Below are 18,480 nucleotides of genomic sequence, written 5' to 3'. Positions count from 1 at the left end.
CCTAGATCTTTATGAGTGATTAATTTGCTGTATCAATCACTCTGAGGAAGAGAATTAGTGTCTCGTTAACATGGAAGAAGTCAGGTCCAGTTATGTGACGGGGCTTGCTGGAAGTCACGTTCGATGTTCATGGAGCAGGAATAAATTGGAAAGGACTATTCATTGTTGTACTGATACTTTTTTAGGTCCACCTCCACTTCCACCCAAGAATGTCCCCACCTCCACCCCGCCGACTGCTTCTTCCCCTGCAGATGATGCTGGTAAGAAGTCTTCTTTTTAAACTGTCACCACAGGATAAAGCACCTAATATTTGGAAACTGCAGCTTCTTTCTCTCCATCCCTCTGTCTATAGTGCTGTCTGTCATGTTCTATTTATATGTGTAAGCATACTGAGCACCTCTGCAGCCACAGCCTTTGATTGATCACCTGTTGTCTCTGTTTTAGAAGCGTCAACAGAAGCAGACAGCTCCACCAGGAAGCCCTCAATCGCTGACTTGGACAACATTTTTGGACCTGAACCCCCTGCTGGTGAGGAATCGGGTGAATCGTGGGTCTGCTTCAGTGAAGAATCTTCTAACCAACCGCCTCTACCAGAAGAACCAGCACCTCCGCTACCAGCCTCGCCGCCTCCACCTGAATCTCCTGCCCCACCCTTACCTACATCACCGCCCCCCCCAGAAGACCCTGCACCACCTCTCCCGACCTCCCCTCCCCCAAAAGAAGTACCTGCGCCTCCTCTACCCACCTCCCCACCACCTTCAGAAGAGCACGCTGCACCTTCTGTCCCCTCAGGTCCTTCTACACCAGAGGACCGAAATCCTCCCATGCTCACCACCTCTCCACCCCCAGCACCACAGAAGGAGCTTGCGTCTCCTCCTGCGTCTTCTCCCCCTCCCATCAACTCGCCCACCACTGTCCCACCAGCTCCTGCTCCCAAAGCAAGAACCCCTCCAGCAGTGACTCCTCCTGCAGTGACTCCTCCTGCTGAGGAACCTGCAGCACGCCCCATCCCAATGCCTCTGGTCCTGTCTCAAGAGGAGCAGTCTAAGAACACAGACACCACCCAACCCAAAGAGGACGAAGGTGAACCCGTCACCTCACCCAAGGATGCGAGCCAGGGGAGCCGGAGTACGCCTCCCCCACCTCCTCCCCCCACATACCGGACTGTGGTGTCGTCACCGGGCCCCACATCTGGAGCTGGTGGCACAAATAGCGGTGAGTATACAATGACGTCAACATGGGATACTGTTTATAGAGGATTGTTTTTTTTTTTAAAGAGTTTAGATTGATGGAAAGAGCTTGCTTAGTCTTGTCTAGATGATAAGAACAGTGTTCAGAGGAAAACAACTGTTTTTCACACTCACAAATGGATTTATGAAAACACTGGTCATCCTCCAGTCAGTTGACAAGATATAATAGCATCTGTCGTTTTGACTGAAGATGAGAAAGGATTGTTTTTCCAGCATTGCACCATCTCCAAATTTCTTTTCAGCTGATTGCACCATCTTCGTTGTTAGACATGAACTGATCTATAAAGGTGCATTTTCTTTTTCCCTGGAAAGGAGGTCATGTTTTGGCTTGGTGGCGTGTATGTTGTCATTCTGCTGCAGAATTGTGTTGTGTTAGAAGAGGCTGTTTTTCTGACTGACTTGTAGTTAAATGTCCAACTTTACTTTTGATTGCATTTATTATTAATTGCAAGTACAGTTTCTTCTGTAATCACGTCAACTGTAAGTGAATAGGAACTATTGACTTTCAAATCGTTTCTAGCAAATTTGAATGAGCCAGGGACTCAAATACACAATGCATTCTCAATCTCAATACATGTGAGAACACTGATCAAATTGAGGTCAGTGGTTCACAAAAGAAAGTGTATGACTAATAGCTGACGAGCAACTGTAACAAGCCAGTGCTTTTTAGAAATGATTTTCTCTGATTACAGCTTTAAGATATCCTGTTAGTGGTAACAGACACCCGAAGCAGCGAGAATAGGAAGTTGTCAGTTTTCACTCTCTTCTATATCTCAGTGATAGGAATGGCAATTGGTGATGTTACTTTATGGACAAGTATTTTGAGTAGGCTAAGTCACATCACACGGTAGCACCTACCGACTGTAATGTTTTACACTTTAATTATTTATTTTAATTTTTTAATCAGACTTCCACCGAAAGGAACATATTTATATATGGGCATGATCCCTGTCTGTTATACTAGCTAGATCATCTCTGAAAATGTCCTCAAGAAAAGAGTGGGAACACTGACATGTCTGAAGTATTACGTAGTAATCCCTCTGTGTTTCTCCTTTGCAGGTTCCTCCTCTCCAGTGCGACCTGCCACTCCTTCATCGGTAAACGCCACTCCACCACCACCTCCACCCCGCCCGCCTTCACGGCCCAAACTTCCTCCAGGAAAACCCTCTGTAGGAGATGTTGTAAGTCTTGCAGTATATGATAATTTTAGTTATATTTGAGATGGTTGTGCTTTGATATTTCTGCAGCTGTTTTGGTGAAGATATTAACTTGCAGGAAAAGCCAAACACAACTCTACAACTTGCTAATGGTTAAATTCACTTTGAGCGATAACCATGAACCTGATTACTAGAAACAACTTTTGATAGTTGAATGTGCTCTCTAAAAGCGGAACAAGCGATCTCATAAGATGTGAAAACCTTGACCCTAAAAACATGTTTTCATTTTGTTCACTTTAAACCCCCTTTGTCCTTTTTATCTTTTCAGAATCGTCCATTCAGCCCACCGGTGCACTCTGCCAGCCCCCCTCCCATCGCCCCATTGGCGCGGGCCGAGAGCACCTCCTCTATCTCCTCCACCAATTCCATGAGTGCCGCCACCACCCCCACCGTCGGTAAAGAGCTCTCCGTGTCCGTGTCAGGTGTGTGCTCCCTGTCCTCTGAAGCCTGCAGTCACAGCAGTGACAGCTGATTTTAAGTGGTCATGTTGAACATTAAAAGTTCATTATTGATTTTATGCTCTGGCCCCGTCCTTCCTTATGTTCAGGGTTTGTGTTGAATGACTCATTCAGTTGTGTATTCATTTATTTCTAAATTTATTATTTTCTGGAAATGGTGACAGTTTCCTGAATATTAGTAAAGCAGAACTACAACCTAGTATTTGATGATCATACACTCATAAACTCGAGAATGTTAGCAGATACCATCTGTAATAGATTGGAACAAAACACGACTTCAGTCATTTGTATCTTGATTTCTCTTCATGTAAAATAATAATTGATAACTGCTTAAGATCATTTTGTGACAATGAATTGTTAAACTGCACATAAATATTGTGTCTGGTTTAGGCTGACACACACACAGACAATTCGTATTTACACTCCCACACACACTCACATGCTTGTATGAGTGGGAGGTGTGAATGTGCAGCGCGGTGTTAATTTTTATTTTACATCACAACCATTCTCAAGACACCCTCCTCTAATGAATTAATGGCACAGCAAGAGTTTATGCTCCCTGATTTAACTTTCGAGTCAGTGTTGGAGGACCTTGCAGTGCAGAGTGAGTGGATAATGGCCAATCTCAGTAGACTGTGTCATGGCTGAGTCATAATAGAATTAAAACATACACATACTCTGGAGGCAGCAGCAGTTACATAAAAACAGAATATATTCCCTGGTTTGAGGTAGATTTTTGTAAACAAATGGCATGAACAAACAAATATTAAAATGGCTTAACTAGATTTATACCATAACATCAACAAATGTCTGTATGGAGATTTTGCTGAAGTCGTTATTATAGCTCTCACTGTATACATTATTTATTAATTGTGGCTTTGTTGATGGGCTAAAACACTTATGGACTGTGATATAAAAGTCCCAGAGACAGTTGTAGTTATAAACTCACCCTATTCCAGTTCGTTTTGGGTTTTTTTACCTTTTCATCTTGTTTGACTTAAGTATGCATTTCTTTTTGTTGTTATTTTGCAGTTTCATTTTTGTGTGCATAATAGAACTTTTCATTTTTTTTTTATCGTTTTTTCCTTTGTTTCATTTGCTTTCTGTTTTTTTTTTTTTTTGTTTTGCCGTTTGTTTGTCTCTCTATTTGTCCGTTGGCTTGTCAGAAGACGATGCGTATGTAGACAAACTGCCCACCTTTGAGAGACACTTTGATTCGTTTGCAGGTACAGTAATGATCCCCTCGGAGAGAGGAGAGGGGGAGGGGGTTGTGAAGGGGGTTGGAGGAGTGTTCCTGTGTCTGTTTTCAATCTGTTTGATGCTCTTTACCCAGAGTGCACTTGACACAGAAGGGTAAAGGCCATCACCGAGTGTTTTTAAGCGTTCTCAATTGGTGTCAAGACTGTAGGTATTGGGGCAGTGAGACTGTTTTTGGTCTTTTGTCCCACATTCTGGCACAATTTGAAAAGCCTTTTTAGCCTCATGTCTACCTTTTCAACATCTCAGATTATGAGATGTATTAAAAGACCGTTTCTGTCATTATCCTAATACCTACTTATTTGACCAGTCTACCCAAGGTTTTGCTCGAAGATGTAGGGAAATACCACACGTTCATTTTTTTTTTCTTTTCAACTATGGCAGCATTTTTCAGTGAAATCATCATTTTTCTTCATCGTTTTGCTCTTGCCAGCTCATACCCACACATTTCCCAAGCATTTAATAGATATGATAGCCTCACTCTCTAGTTCATATCTGCACATCTCACTCTCTCATTCCCTCATTCACTCACGGAAAGAAAATCTGCCAAAAAAAAATGAAAGCTGTGGCGACACAAAAAGCTGCATCTGTTGCATAACCTTTTTTGTTTTAACAGAAAAGTTTCGAGTGTCTTCCCCTTTGCCCATCTGCCCGCTCGTGAGACTTTTCTCTCTGTTTTATGACTGTGCACAGGTGGCTGTCTCGCCATGTCACCATGGCAACCTCCTGTCTCTTCTCTTGGCGACACATACTGTGTGTGTGTGTGTCTGTGTGCAGTGCAGTCACTCCCAGATACCTTTACTCTCAGTCTGCAACACAAGAGTGTGTATGAGTGTTTGTGTGCTGCTGTGTGTTCAGTGGGCATGTCTGAAGAGCTCCTTATCTGTGGGCCCTTGAGATCCATATTGTCCGTCTTTTCTCGCTCTCACATACACTCAAACATACACTTACTCAGACACTGCCGGATCAGAGCAGCTGCATACAGAGTCGTTTGAAGTCTCGCATGAGAATTAGGCCGAATTAGACAGGCAGGAGCTGTTTGGTATTCATGCCATCCTCTCCCTGCCGCTGGAGTACCACGACACAGCCTGAAGTTCAACCAATCTCCACTGGCCTTAAAGCCTCGGTCTACTTCCATGCCTAACCCAATGCCCCCCCACCCCCTGCCTCTCACACATGTCACTCACACAATCTACAGCCACAGAAAAATGCAGCCCCAAACCACGCCCTCCCAATCTGAACACCTGCCCTTTTGTTCTTTTCATGAAGCACTGCGCTGCTCTCATCGCTACATCACACAACACTCTAGTTAGTCCACTCACTCAACAACACATCTTCACAGCTGGGACCCCACATCAAAACAATAGTATGGATGGGAAAAGGCCTGCCCTGCTCTGCCAGGATGATTGCCAAGTTGAACTGAAACACCGACATGAGTTGTGAATCACTGGATGATTCACATTTTTGTCACATACAATGGAGGTTGTTTATGAAAGGTATCCCTTGCAAGGCTTGTTGTAGTCAAACTCAAACTGCGATCCAGTTCAGGGGCTGGATCCTCCAAAGACTGAATTCATAAATCAAAGACATGATGACCATCCAGGAAGGCTTGTCTCTAATGAAAGTTTCCTCCAAATTCTCCTTCTTTTGTTTGAGGTCAGAACCAGTGAATCCTTTGCAGCCTGCGATGTGCTGTATTCTACCAATACTCCACCAATTCCCAATATCTTTCTGACGATACAACAGAAATGTTCCCTTCTCAAATTTTAATATTATAATTATCATGTTCTTGAAAGGCTAAAATAAAGTGAGAAAAAATTATTGCATGTGGAAGACACTGAAACAGTTTTGCGACCAATTTTGGTGATGTACTTTAAACTCAGAAACGTGCTTTGTCAGCCATTTGTCAGCAACTTCCTCTCCGTTTTGTCTCTGCACACATCCCGACCACTAGGCCAATGCACTTTTCGTCCTTAATAGTCTGCATCTCTTGGAGGTTCCAGCCCCTGAAAAATAGGACGCAGCATCTCTCTGTGCACCACAGTCCCTCTCCCTTCTCCCTGCTCTCTGGTCTTGGTCTCATGACTGCCCCCTGCAGGGTGTTTTTAAACAAAGCTGTGTGAATCTGTCCGTTTCATAATTTGGAAAGTGGAGGCCTGAAAGGAAAATGTGAGCGTAGTAATTTTAAAGGGACACTCCACCCCAAAATTTGATATACACATTTGTAACTGTAGTGTTATTTATTCATCTAGATTTTCTGGGAGTGTAGAGATGGTGGCTGTAGAGATGTCTGCCCTCTCTCATATATATTGGAACTAACTGTCACTCTGCATGCAGTGCTCACAGCACCAATATCTGAAAAACTTGAAAAAAGGCACTTTTTTTTTTTTAATTATGACACGGTTGCTGAAGATATTTCACAACGCCTCTTGTGAGGAGTTTCATGTTGGAATTATTTTCTTTCTACTAAACTACATCTGCCAACTGTATCACAGTAGAATCAGTGATGCTAGTCGCTGAAGTGAAGGAATAAATGAAGTAAGTAAAAAATTTAATTAGGTTAGTTAGTGAAAAATATAACGTAACTGAAAATTAAGTGCAGGTATCTCAGAATTGTACTCAAGTACACTATTAAGAAAACTTACTTAGTGACATTCAATCACTGTTAACTGTTAATGGTGATATGATTGGTGGATGTAATTTAGTATAAAGAAAATACTTCCTACATGAAACGACTCACAAGGAGGTCTTTGGATTGTCTTGAGTTACTGGGTCATGATTTCTGAAAAGAAACAATTCTGTTGAGTTTTAAAAGAAAGTTTTGGGCACAAAAACTGAGTTTTAGATCCATTATATTATGGAGAAGCCAGACATGTCTTCATTGATATCTCCAAAACTTGGCAACTCACTCCAAAACAATCTAGGTGGATAAATAGAACTACAGGTAAGTGAAAAATATGTACATTTGATTTAAGGTTGACCTGTCCCTTCAAGAAAATTAACTCAATATGAACAAAATGTCACTGATAAAGAAAGTGGTGCCAGTTTTGCAGGGGATCCCGTGTGTTACTAAAAAAGCCACAGCTAGTGCATCAGCTGGTGTAGAATCATGATTTCATCATGTTGCACTCTTGAAGAAAACATTGGCTGCTGCCCCTGAAACCGCCAACCACCAAACTGTCTCCTCTGGCGGCCCCGTCCCCTCAAACTCCACAGCCTCGACTTCCTTTCTCCTGCGCTGCACATCTTGCACATTGAGTCGCAACACACATCCCCTCGCTCCTGCCTTTCCTCACGCACGCAAGCACCCACAACACACATCATCCCGCCACACCCACGACGTCACGTGTCCTGTCTCGTCTTGCCGTGGCCCTGTGTCCCTCTCTCGTCCTCCCCCCCCCTCCCCTCCACCTCCACGTTTCACTTCACTGTGACGTGTAATAGACCTGCCATGTGAGACTCACGCTACTGTCCTTCTCTCCTTTCCCCCTCTCACCCCTCCTTACCCACTTCCCTCCCTTCCATCCCTCTTCCTCCTCCCTCCTCCTCGTACCTTTTACCCCGACCCCCATGTCCCTCCTCCTTCCTCCACCCCCCCACACAGAGAATGACCAGCCATCCCTTGTATGGTTTGACAGAGGGAAGTTTTATTTAACCTTTGAAGGTAAGTTTGCTTTGCACCAGGGTAGCGTTCCCACAACACACTCTTTGAGGCTCATTTGTGCAAGCTTCGCCCCTCCCTTGCCCCCTGACCCTTTCTTTCCTTCCTCTCTTTCCTTCCTTCCTTCCTTTCCTCCTTGCAGTCCCCCCCATCAACCTAACCCAGGCCATGCTAACATCCTGGCTTTGCCCCGTCATATGCGGTCTTGCCTTCCTCTACCTTCTCTTCCTCACATTGTTCATTCTCATTTCGTCTGCACTGACTGCCTTTCATTCATCCCCTGAAGAATCATCATTCTTTGTGTACTTCACTAATCTTTCTGTCGTCACTTTTGGTCCTTTGGTACTTGGTTTGATCTTTGGACTGTCTGATCTTCTTTTGATCTCGTCAGAATAAGCCGGCTTCAGCAGCATGTCTGGAACGAGCATGCACATCTCTTTCAGTCTGCCTGTTTCTGGTTTTTCCTTTCTCATCTACCTGTTCTTATTCAATTAGAAGCTGATGCCAGCGTCTAACATGTTGTTTAAAAAATGGTTATATTCAAGGGAAGGGAAATAAAGAGTTTATTTCTACAGTTTCACAGTCAAAGAGCAGAGAGAAATGGGTTATCCTCTTACGCACATGACCTGCTGTTTTCATGCCATCTTACTAACACCAATATTTGTTCTCATTTCTTATAGTTTCATTTCATAGCAGTAGTTCACATACCACTTGTTCCTCATTTCATCCACACATTGTTAGTTAGGAAGAGAGTAGAGTCGTGATTTGGGGAGTTGTAACATGTATCTATTCTTAATCCACTGACATCTTTGGACCGTTACGTATTTTTATTCTGGGTTGAAGCTGTTTGACGTTAAAGTCCAGGTGCATGTGTGTGTAGTCAGGCTATTTTAACATGTATTTGTGTGTCTGTATGCGTGTGTGTTACCTCCAGGCTGCTCCAGAGGGCCCAGTCCTCTCACCATGGGGGCTCAGGACACACTTCCTGTGGCCGCTGCATTCACAGAGACAGTCAATGCCTTCTTTAAAGGAGCTGATCCCAGCAAGTAGGTCAACAAATAGCATCACGCAGTCTAACATATCCTGTCATTTCTTCTTACAGTAGGGAATGTAACTGAATGGATTAATGTCTCCATCAGCGATTATAGCTGTTCCTATGATGCATCTGTGACTGTTATAAACAACTTTTTGATGACTGACAGCACAGAATTACATATCTGCTATATCATATTTAATGATTTGGTATAGTTATTTTCATAAACAAAACTTGTGTGTCGTGTTTAGAAACACGTACTTATCATTCACAGATGTGTTTCAAACTTTGTGTAAATTTGTTAAAAACTCATTAACTTGACAGAAATAATGTTATTTAAGATTCACAGATTTCTTTGGAACCCCAAAGTGTTCGATATTAAAAAAGGAAATGTATCAACCAACCCGATCCTTTTGCTGCTGTGACATAGTAACTGAACTTCTGTTAGCTAGCTAACTACATAAGCAAACTACTCAGCATCAAATGTATGAGTTTGTGTTAGCATTGTTAGCAGACTGCTGCAGCCTTTGAGCAACCAAGGGGAAAGTCTGCCGGTCTTTTTCAGAGTTTTCTTTTTAATAAGGAACATCTTTAGAATGAAAACACTGCACAGATAACACTGATAAGCCTGCTGCTCCTGTTAACACCCTCTCTTCATTTTGACGCTGAGTAGGCCCAAGAGATCAAGGTCACAACCTCGCCTAGCTAGTTAGCCAGCTAGGTAAGTAGCATGCACAGGCTTGTAAAGCTAAATAAAGAGTTTCAGTGTCTGTGCAATGTGTTTAATTACAGCTACAGCTGTAGATAAGTCAGAATTATTTCGGCATTGCTGTAGCTAACAGGTGCTAACTACATAATTCTGCTAGCAGTCGTAAGGCCTGCGAGCCTCATGAGGCACAGGGACTGTGATTGATTGACAGCTGAGAGGGTGGTGACCACACCAAAGAACACACAAAGAGAGTACAGTATATTTGATGTCTGTCTCTCCAGTCAGCCTCTCTCTCTAACCTGCTCCTTGTCTTCCTCTTCCCCCTCAGGTGTGTTGTGAAGATCATAGGTGAGATGGTTTTGTCGTTTCCAGCGGGAATAACGCGGCACTTTGCCAATAACCCGTCCCCTGCCGTGCTAACCTTCAGCATAACCAACTACAGCCGACTGGAGCATGTGTTGCCTAACCCCCAGCTCCTCTGCTGGTAATGACACTGCTGTAAACTCACCACCTCACTGTCGCACCAAAATAATAAACACAGTTTTCCAACTAGAGCCATTGTCTCAGTAAGGAAGTGAAAGGAGAAGATGACACCATGACTCTTACTGTATCCTCCTCACTTCTGTAGTTCAAGTCTGAATGTTTATTGTCCAACTGGAAATTACCCCCAGCTTCAGTTTTTATAATTTAACTAAACTCAAAACCAAATCAAATGTTCCTACTCTTGGTGCATTATAAGTAGTTTTAATAATATGTATTTCTCGTAGAGCATGTGAGTAATGGCTTAAACAACATGTTACATCATATAATTACAATGAGTCACCTTCTTGTTATACTTGTAAAAGGGCAAACGTCAGACTCTTTTGTTTCCAATTCATTGTGTATATTTCATGAAAATCATTGTATATTTCATCCTCAAAATAATGCTTGTTTCCTCACAACAAATCCTACTAATCCCACTTAAGGTATGTTATGTGATCAAGCAAATCTTATTTTGATAGACTTTTTCTACACATGGACAACTTAATGTGTTTTCTAAATACAGTGTCTAAAATATACAACAGCATGAAAGTTAATCAAGATCATACGCGGAAATTAAAAAATAGATAAAAATGACAACATTTATGCATCGAGAGGATTAAAACACATTAAAACATAAAGTAGTCACACAAATGTGATGACGGACATTTTTTTGTATTTGGAATAAGGATGTTAAATCTGAGATATAGCTCATCAACCATTTAAGAGTTTGGTTGTTCGGTAATGAGTAACTTTCAGTGAGATCATCTCAGGCACAAGACTGAGATGCTGACTGTGTACTGAATCATCATGAGGTCATCTGAGTTTTCAGACAAACAGAGGTCAGCTTTTTTCTCATCCTTTCTTTCTTTTTTATTTAAGTTTGCCACTCTTGTTATTTTAACTAATTAACTTGACACCCATAAAAACAAATATTATGTCAGTAAGTAATTAAAAACGTCACAGTTCAGTGCCTGTAAAAATGCTGCCTCATGGCATAATAATTATCGCTGTTACTTATATGTGATCATTATGAAGTTATTTTATAATTTTACAGTCATAAAATGTTTTTCTTGAGTCCTGCCAAGCCGTTGTAAAATCAGTGTAAAGCTTGACCTCTTGTGCCCTATTGTTAAAATTAAAATGCTGACCAAACCTGTCATTGGTTCCAAAATAAGTTAGTTTTATCTGCTCAAACGTTTCTTTCAGTCTGCACTATAGGTTCACACAATGAGAAATGAGAAATTCCTCAGTTTTGACAAATTACCAGGATCATGATCGTGCTTTTCTCCCCCACCAGCGACAACACCACACAAAGCAAGGCCGATTCCAAGGATTTCTGGGTGAACATGCCAAACCTGATATCCCATTTGAAGAAGGTGGCAGAGCAGAAGCCACAGGCAACATACTATAACGTGGACATGCTCAAATATCAGGTGAGCTCGGCTCTCGCAGCCCCTGAAGTTTCAGCAATCTGCAAAATGTTTTTATTTTTTTTGATGAACTGTAGGAACAACATGACACTATTTAAGAATCCATTAATGTTAGATTAAATGCTTTGGAATTATTAGTCAACTTGTGTCTGCATGTTTTCTGTCTGTGCAGGTTTCGGCGGAGGGGCACCAGTCGGTTCCTCTGAATCTAGCGGTGAGCTGGAGATGTGAGCCAACCAGCACTGACCTGAGGATAGACTTCAAATACAACGGAGAGGCCATGACGTCGCCGATGGCCCTCAACAACGTCCAGTTCCTCGTCCCCATCGATGGAGGGGTTTCAAAACTACAAGCTGTCTTACCTCCTGCTGCATGGTACAGTCTGAACTCTGCTATGGTGTTAACTACCATTCAACATACAGTATTTATACCATTTATGCCTGGGTGCATTCTGATTGGCTCCAGGGTGTCAATTAACTCCTGATATGTGGACATCAATGGATCTACTCAAGCAGATAAAACTATCTGTACACCATTCTAGATTACTCAGTGTATCTGATCTAATGTTTTATCTACAACAATATAGTCTGAACGCATGCGATCATCTCACATCCCAGTCAGTATTCGACTTGCTGCTTCAGGCTGCGCTTGATTTTGGGGCCATGGAATGGCTGGTTAGCCAGCAAGTCATGTTTTGAAATGTAATGTAATGAAAATGCATGAAAATATTAATGGTATTTCTTTGTTCTGACAGGAACGCGGAGCAGCAAAGAATTCTCTGGAAGATTCCTGATATCTCACAGAAATCTGAGAATGGAGGTAAGATGCACCGTGTAGTGTTGTGGATATTCTTTAAAGAATAAGACAACAACGAATAGGAGCTAGAATGTGGAGAGACTGGGGTTAAAGCAAACTGTACAGTCTGAGCACTGTTCTGGTCGTACCTGAGGTGGGACAGAGTTTCAGCAGACATTTAGAGCTGGATAGATTTTTACACTGACCTAGAAACTGTACGAGGAGTCAATGATGCAGCAAAGCAGGCTACAGGACAAAAAATGTAGTACATGATGCACCTCAGGAAAGGATGGAGCCCTCTGCGATTTTCAGCTTTGCCTGAATAAACACTGCCCCCTGGTGTCTACAAGTGGTGTCACAAGAAAACCTTTATGTGGCTGACGTCTCTGCTGACTGCACTGTGGCTGTCTGTGTTGTTCCTTTGTGTTTCCAGAGCTGCTTTTATTCTCAGACATATTTTCAGCTGACAGCGCGTAGTTTGATTTATACATCTGACGTCATCTGATTTTAAATTGTTGGCCTGTTTCATGTATTACAAATCAGAAAGCCTCCGTGGCTTACCTGATCTCCAGGAAGACAGTAAACTAAATTCCGTATTTTCTTTAAGAGGCTCAAACATGATCAGTTTCGCTCTGCGTCATTTGGACATGAATTACGTATTTTAAATGTGATATTCTGTATTTGTCCTTTATCTGTTTAATGTGCTGTACTGGGATTCTATACAGCAGTCAGTTCCCGGAATGAAAAGTTAAATATATGTTACCTGCATTTTTATTTTTCTGAAACATAACTTCCTGCGCTCCATTCAAAATACTTTCCAGAGTTGATTCCCTGCTGCACGTCATCATAAGTGTTTATTCCTTCATTGTGGCCTACAGATATCTTTCTATATCTTGTCTCTTCCCTTAGGTGTGGGATCGTTGTTAGCTCGCTTTCAGCTAACAGAAGGCCCCAGTAAACCAGCTCCACTGGCGGTGCAGTTCACCAGTGAGGGCAGCACGCTGTCGGGCTGTGACATTGAACTGGCTGGGCCAGGATACCGGTTCTCTCTCGTCAAGAAGAGGTTTGCCGCAGGTCAGTTCACTATCATACTAACAACATGAGCAAATGTCAATGAGGTAAATGAAAGTTCTCCCCTCTCATTCAGCAGATCAAACCGTTCTAAACTGATGTTTTAAATTGTTTAATTTCCCATATACAAGTCAAGTAATTATGATGTGATATATCAATATTTGCTCAGAAGTATTTGTCACATTAGACATTTTTGAAAACCCTTCAAAAGCATTATGATTAAAGTCAACTTGTGAAATTATTTATGTCTTTTGTTCTCAATTATAATAACTCCAAATTAATCATGAAAACTAATAACAAAAAATGTTGGAGTTAGTTTTACACTCAGTTAAACCAGGAAAAATATTTCTCTTATCTCATCATTACAAAAAATTGATTTGTTTGTTTTATGATTTATCATTAGCTCAAGTATTGTACTTACTGTGGCACCTGTCTCAGAATTTAAAGGGGCAGTTCTTGCCAAAATCAAAGAAGGTATTTTTCCTGTAACCTGTCGTGCTTTTTATCGATCTAGATTCTTTCGGTGATAATGGCCAAAAAAATGCAACTAGATAGCTTGTCTTGTTCTCAAATTTGTTAGCTAACATTACAGCCCGACTGAGGAGGACACCAGTAGTGTTTACACCCCGCTCTGTCGCAATAGTCAGTAGCACTACAGGTTGGAGGACAACTATCTACATCTGCAAAAGATATCCATAAAAGATCTACGTCTAACATTTTTTGATGCGTTACAGGAAAGTACCTGGCTGACAACTAACTACTACTGAAACAGCATTGCTGAACAAAACAATCGTAGTGGACTGAGGTCGACACCGAGGACAGAGGACAAACCGACACCAGACAGACTTTCCATGAACCTTTTCTGAACCCACACGACAGGTCCGCAGCCTACCCAGCAGTATTGTATAACTTGCATATTAGCATCGTGGAGCTGTTTTAGGTCATGTACTTATCGTATTTGTATTCATTTCATGACATCTGTAATGCGGCAGTTAGACATCTGGGTTCTCCCTCCCTCTAAAGTCTGTGCCTCTGTCTCCATCCTCCTCTGGTCAATGTGTGGTGGTGTTTTTTTAAAGTGTCACTGCAGCTGCCTGACCGAAGACACGGTCAGAAAGCGTTTTTCGGACAGATTTCGATTTTCTGGATGATTTAGCTGTGAAAAAAATACCCATAAATAGGATAGTTGTGGTCGGACACACATCTCAACCTCTGACACATCCAAAGGGAGAAGAGTTAATGTAGAATCGGGGGCCCAGGAAAGTTCCAAATATGTTATACATCATAAGCAGATAGAAGAAAATCAGCTGTATAAATAATCTTTCTATGAGAGTCTGAGCTCGAAGCCTGGGACAGCTGTCCTCACTGTCGCGCACTGACGGCAGCCATTAGCCAGCAAGTAAATGCATTTGCCGATGCATTTTGACGCGTATGTTGTTACAAACAGTGCTTGTTTGCAATCAGATGAAACACAGAATCAAGTAACTACAAACGAAAACTAGATTTCCACGCATCACCTACTGGTACTACAGGGTCACGTGACTTTGGATTACATCCTTTTTAATATAAATGCACTGATCAGTCAAACTGTTATTTTATTTCTCTGGAATATACCGACATGGAGAGAGAGAGTTTTTCTTTTTAGCCAGTTAGGCAGCTGCAATGATAAATCAATGTACTGGTTGCAAAATAAGAAACTATGTTTTTCCCGTCAGAACAAAACAAGTGTACAAAGTGTCATTTTAAATCAGTAATATATATCTTAAAGGGCGTTTGGTGTTTTCCTCGTATTGTCAGATAGCCTTTCTGTTCCCAGGACAGCAGTGATAGACTCCAGAGTACATGACAGCATTCTATTTTTATTTATTGATGACGATGATTTGTTGTATAAAACATGTGATTCTGTATATGAATAGAATTTGAATGGTATCACACGACTCAGAACCCTTAAAGGTATAAATATTTGAATTCTCTCTCTTTTTTTGTTATCTGTGTAGTTGGGTAACCTGTGTACAGTATAAGGTATAATTTTTGAATTTATTTCAGATATAATTTTTTAACTCAAGTGCAACAGAAGATTTGAGCTATATATGGGGTGGGGGGCGGGGGGGTAATTTAAAGAAAAAGATAAATATCTTCCTTGATGCTGTGTTATGCTTTGTGAAAGCAGTGTTAATGTAGAGTTAGTTATACCATGGGCGAAGTCCACGTTCTGAAGAGTTTGTGTGACATTTTGGGAAATCGGTGCACTCACATTCTTTGTTCATGTGTTGGAGATGATGGACATCTGTCTGTTCAGTATGAGGATGGAGCAGGGGAGGCTTAGCTTAGCATTAAGACTGGAGACAGGATGGAGACTGGCTCCGTCTGAAGGTGTAAAATCCGCTCACAAGCGCCTCCAAAGTTCAGGAATTAACGATGTGTAAAAACTGTGGATTCGCAACGGATATGAAAACATGTTGATTTTCTGAGATGTAGAGGAGTAGGTAGGCGGATGTTTAGGCAGGTGAGCAGTTTGGCGCTACGAATATCAAAAGAGGCGTAAAGTTGCTCTTCTTCCCGTGCTCCCCATGGGACCTTAATTCAGAAAAGAATTGTACAGTAGCCAACAGCAAGAGACATATACATTGTGGAAGTTCATTTTAAAGATATCAAGTTACATCACCACCAACATCAGCATGGCCGTGTCAACAGTCTGGACGTATTGACAGCTGATATTATGCAAAAGAAGAGTTGGTGAGTATACATGAGTGACTTTAAACGGTTTCGACGAATGTTAAACAAAAAGACGTCTGTTGGGTGTGTAGTCTTTCCAATTGCAAAAAAAAAGACTTGGAGTTAAATGATGTTTGACATTATTCTGTTGGTCCACCACTAGTCCTGATCCAGACTGAAATTTTATACATTCATCATCTCCAAAGGATGAATTTTAATAACTGTAGAAATTCCTGTTGGGCAGGTTAAAACGTATTTATCCAATATTTTGATCTGTGACTACCTGTGAAACTAATGGCATTCCGGTCAGCCCGGCTGTACGTTACGTATTATAATGGACTCTGTGGAACTTCTGTGTTGTGCTGGAAGCCGGTCGTTAGTTTACATTAGTGGTATCCATTTCTAAACTAACGTTAGCTGGTAATGTTCTCTGTTAGCGGAGCAGAGAGAGGCCTTCGAGAGGCCCTGGAGAACGTGCATGAAGTCAAATCCTTTGGACTGCCGCAGAAAGTCTGACACAGGTCCTTCTCAAAGAAATCCACAAACCAGCAGCGTTAACTTAAACAAATCAACCGAGGGAGACGGGGGAAGGTCTCTCACAAAACGAGCCCCTTTAATGCGAAACTAAGATGGTGAATATTGTAGATATTATACTTAAGTCAGCATTGTCATTGTAAGGCTAGCATTAACAGCCTCACAGAGCTGCTAGCACACAGACTCTCAGTCTCCTTTAAGCTAAGCCAAACTAACCGTCTTGTGGCTCCATCTGAACATTTAACAGACGTGAGAGTGAATCACTTTTCTCATCTAAGTGAGTTTGCCCACTTCCCAAACTGTTAAACTTTTCATTTTAAATGAGATCAAGACGAAGACAACGAAAGCTATCAGTTTTCCTAAGCAGCAGTGATCAAGTTTGGTGACTGTGGTACAACAGGTTGATTTACTGGGACCAGCTGGTTTTAAGTTATTATTCAAACCTCATGAACATAAAGAACTCATCCTAGTAGTAATTTCAGTTCCCACATCTACCGATTCAGATATTCCTCAACCTCGACCATGAGTCCGACCTGTTTTCTTACCTGTTTCCATTCACCTCAGTGGTACCTGAACTCCCTGATTGTATCATGAGCACACCCCCGATCATCCAGCCAACGCTTGAATCCATGGCTTTATTTTGCATAATTGTAATGGTCTCTGTGAGATGACATGAGTTGTACGAGGTTGTGGAGCACGGTTAAGTTGACCAAAATGCTTTTTGTTCTTTCTTTTGTATTTTATGTGTGTGTACCCCGGACGGTCAGTCCTCTGTTAAGGAGAATAAGCTGAATATTTTTAAAACGGATAAAAGTGAAAAAATATTATATTGTTTAATGTGTAAAAAAAAAACAAAAAAAAAACACTGTGCTGATGATGTTGAACTTCCTGAATGCTCTGACGCTCAACATGAAGAACAAAGTGTGTGTGAAGTGTAGCCGAAGATCTCTGTACTGTATTGTATGTCGGCATTCTGCTAAATGCAACCAATCATGGTCCTTTCAGAGCTGCAGTATGACAGGAGGACTATTAGAAACATGTCAATTCTCTGATAAATTGATGGAATTCTCGATATCGGACATATTTACCGATTTTTTGGCTCATAAAACGATGAGATTCGAGCTGTGCAGTTAGGACGATCTTTCTTTTGACAAGATTTACCATCATTCCTGTGCAGTCTCTGTCTACAAGGTGATGATGATTGGTGCCATTTAGCTCTCACATTAGCTTGGGAACGTTTTTCTTTCAGCCATGTCGGTCCTTCACTCGGTCAACTGGACAGGTCAGCATGGCTGAAAGGAAGCTGTAACCTTCTGAGTGAATTCTGAAGCTATCAGCGCAACAGTCAGTACAGCATTATCTACAGAGGCCCACCGTACACATCCACCATCTTGCATTTGTCTCAAAGTACCACTACACTACAGGTTACATGGTTTTTAGCTTAAAGGTCATGTAACACTATAAAAGTCAAATCAGTCTGTGAAAAAAAATTAAACAAACTTTGTGTTTTCCAGATTTTCACCTCTGTTGTAAAATTGTCCTGCAGTAATACATTATCGCATGCAGAGCATGCAGTGTCAGGTGGGGGTCGCCTTCGATGGTAGATGGTACTGAATTGACGTGTTGTGCTGACTGTCAGTTATCTGTATTAATGTTGAGAAGAGAGCAGGGAGTGTGGTTATGTGTGCTATACGCCAGAATGCTTTTTGGTTCTGTACCGTTAACCTCAAACACATGTGCAAGCTGTTTGTACAGTACATAACAACGCTAAGATGAACTGAGAAACTTAGTTTGCTTCTTTCCAAAACCAATAAAAGTTATAACTGGA

The 18,480-nt window shown here is 41.7% G+C and overlaps 1 protein-coding gene across 15 annotated transcripts in view; it reads left to right on the top strand.

Annotated features, from left to right (window-relative positions):
- The window catches only part of sgip1a (SH3GL interacting endocytic adaptor 1a), a 79,351-nt gene extending 60,871 nt beyond the window's left edge, over positions 1 to 18,480 (top strand). For 14 of the 15 annotated variants that reach the window (XM_030434558.1, XM_030434567.1, XM_030434557.1 and 11 more), the window contains 12 exons: positions 186 to 260; positions 445 to 1,215; positions 2,310 to 2,431; positions 2,736 to 2,889; positions 7,787 to 7,846; positions 8,778 to 8,889; positions 9,914 to 10,069; positions 11,405 to 11,540; positions 11,710 to 11,912; positions 12,292 to 12,356; positions 13,242 to 13,406; positions 14,138 to 18,480. In XM_030434558.1, the coding sequence (XP_030290418.1) occupies positions 186 to 260; positions 445 to 1,215; positions 2,310 to 2,431; positions 2,736 to 2,889; positions 7,787 to 7,846; positions 8,778 to 8,889; positions 9,914 to 10,069; positions 11,405 to 11,540; positions 11,710 to 11,912; positions 12,292 to 12,356; positions 13,242 to 13,406; positions 14,138 to 14,160 (2,042 nt within the window). In that variant the 3' untranslated portion in view covers positions 14,161 to 18,480. The remainder of the gene's footprint in view (positions 1 to 185; positions 261 to 444; positions 1,216 to 2,309; positions 2,432 to 2,735; positions 2,890 to 7,786; positions 7,847 to 8,777; positions 8,890 to 9,913; positions 10,070 to 11,404; positions 11,541 to 11,709; positions 11,913 to 12,291; positions 12,357 to 13,241; positions 13,407 to 14,137) is intronic. The other variant, XM_030434562.1, reaches the window with a different exon arrangement.

Source organism: Sparus aurata, chromosome 11, assembly GCF_900880675.1.
Source record: "Sparus aurata chromosome 11, fSpaAur1.1, whole genome shotgun sequence".
In the NCBI taxonomy this organism is placed as follows: domain Eukaryota; kingdom Metazoa; phylum Chordata; class Actinopteri; order Spariformes; family Sparidae; genus Sparus; species Sparus aurata.
Note: the sequence above shows the minus strand (reverse complement) of the source record. Positions and strands in the feature narration are given on the sequence as shown.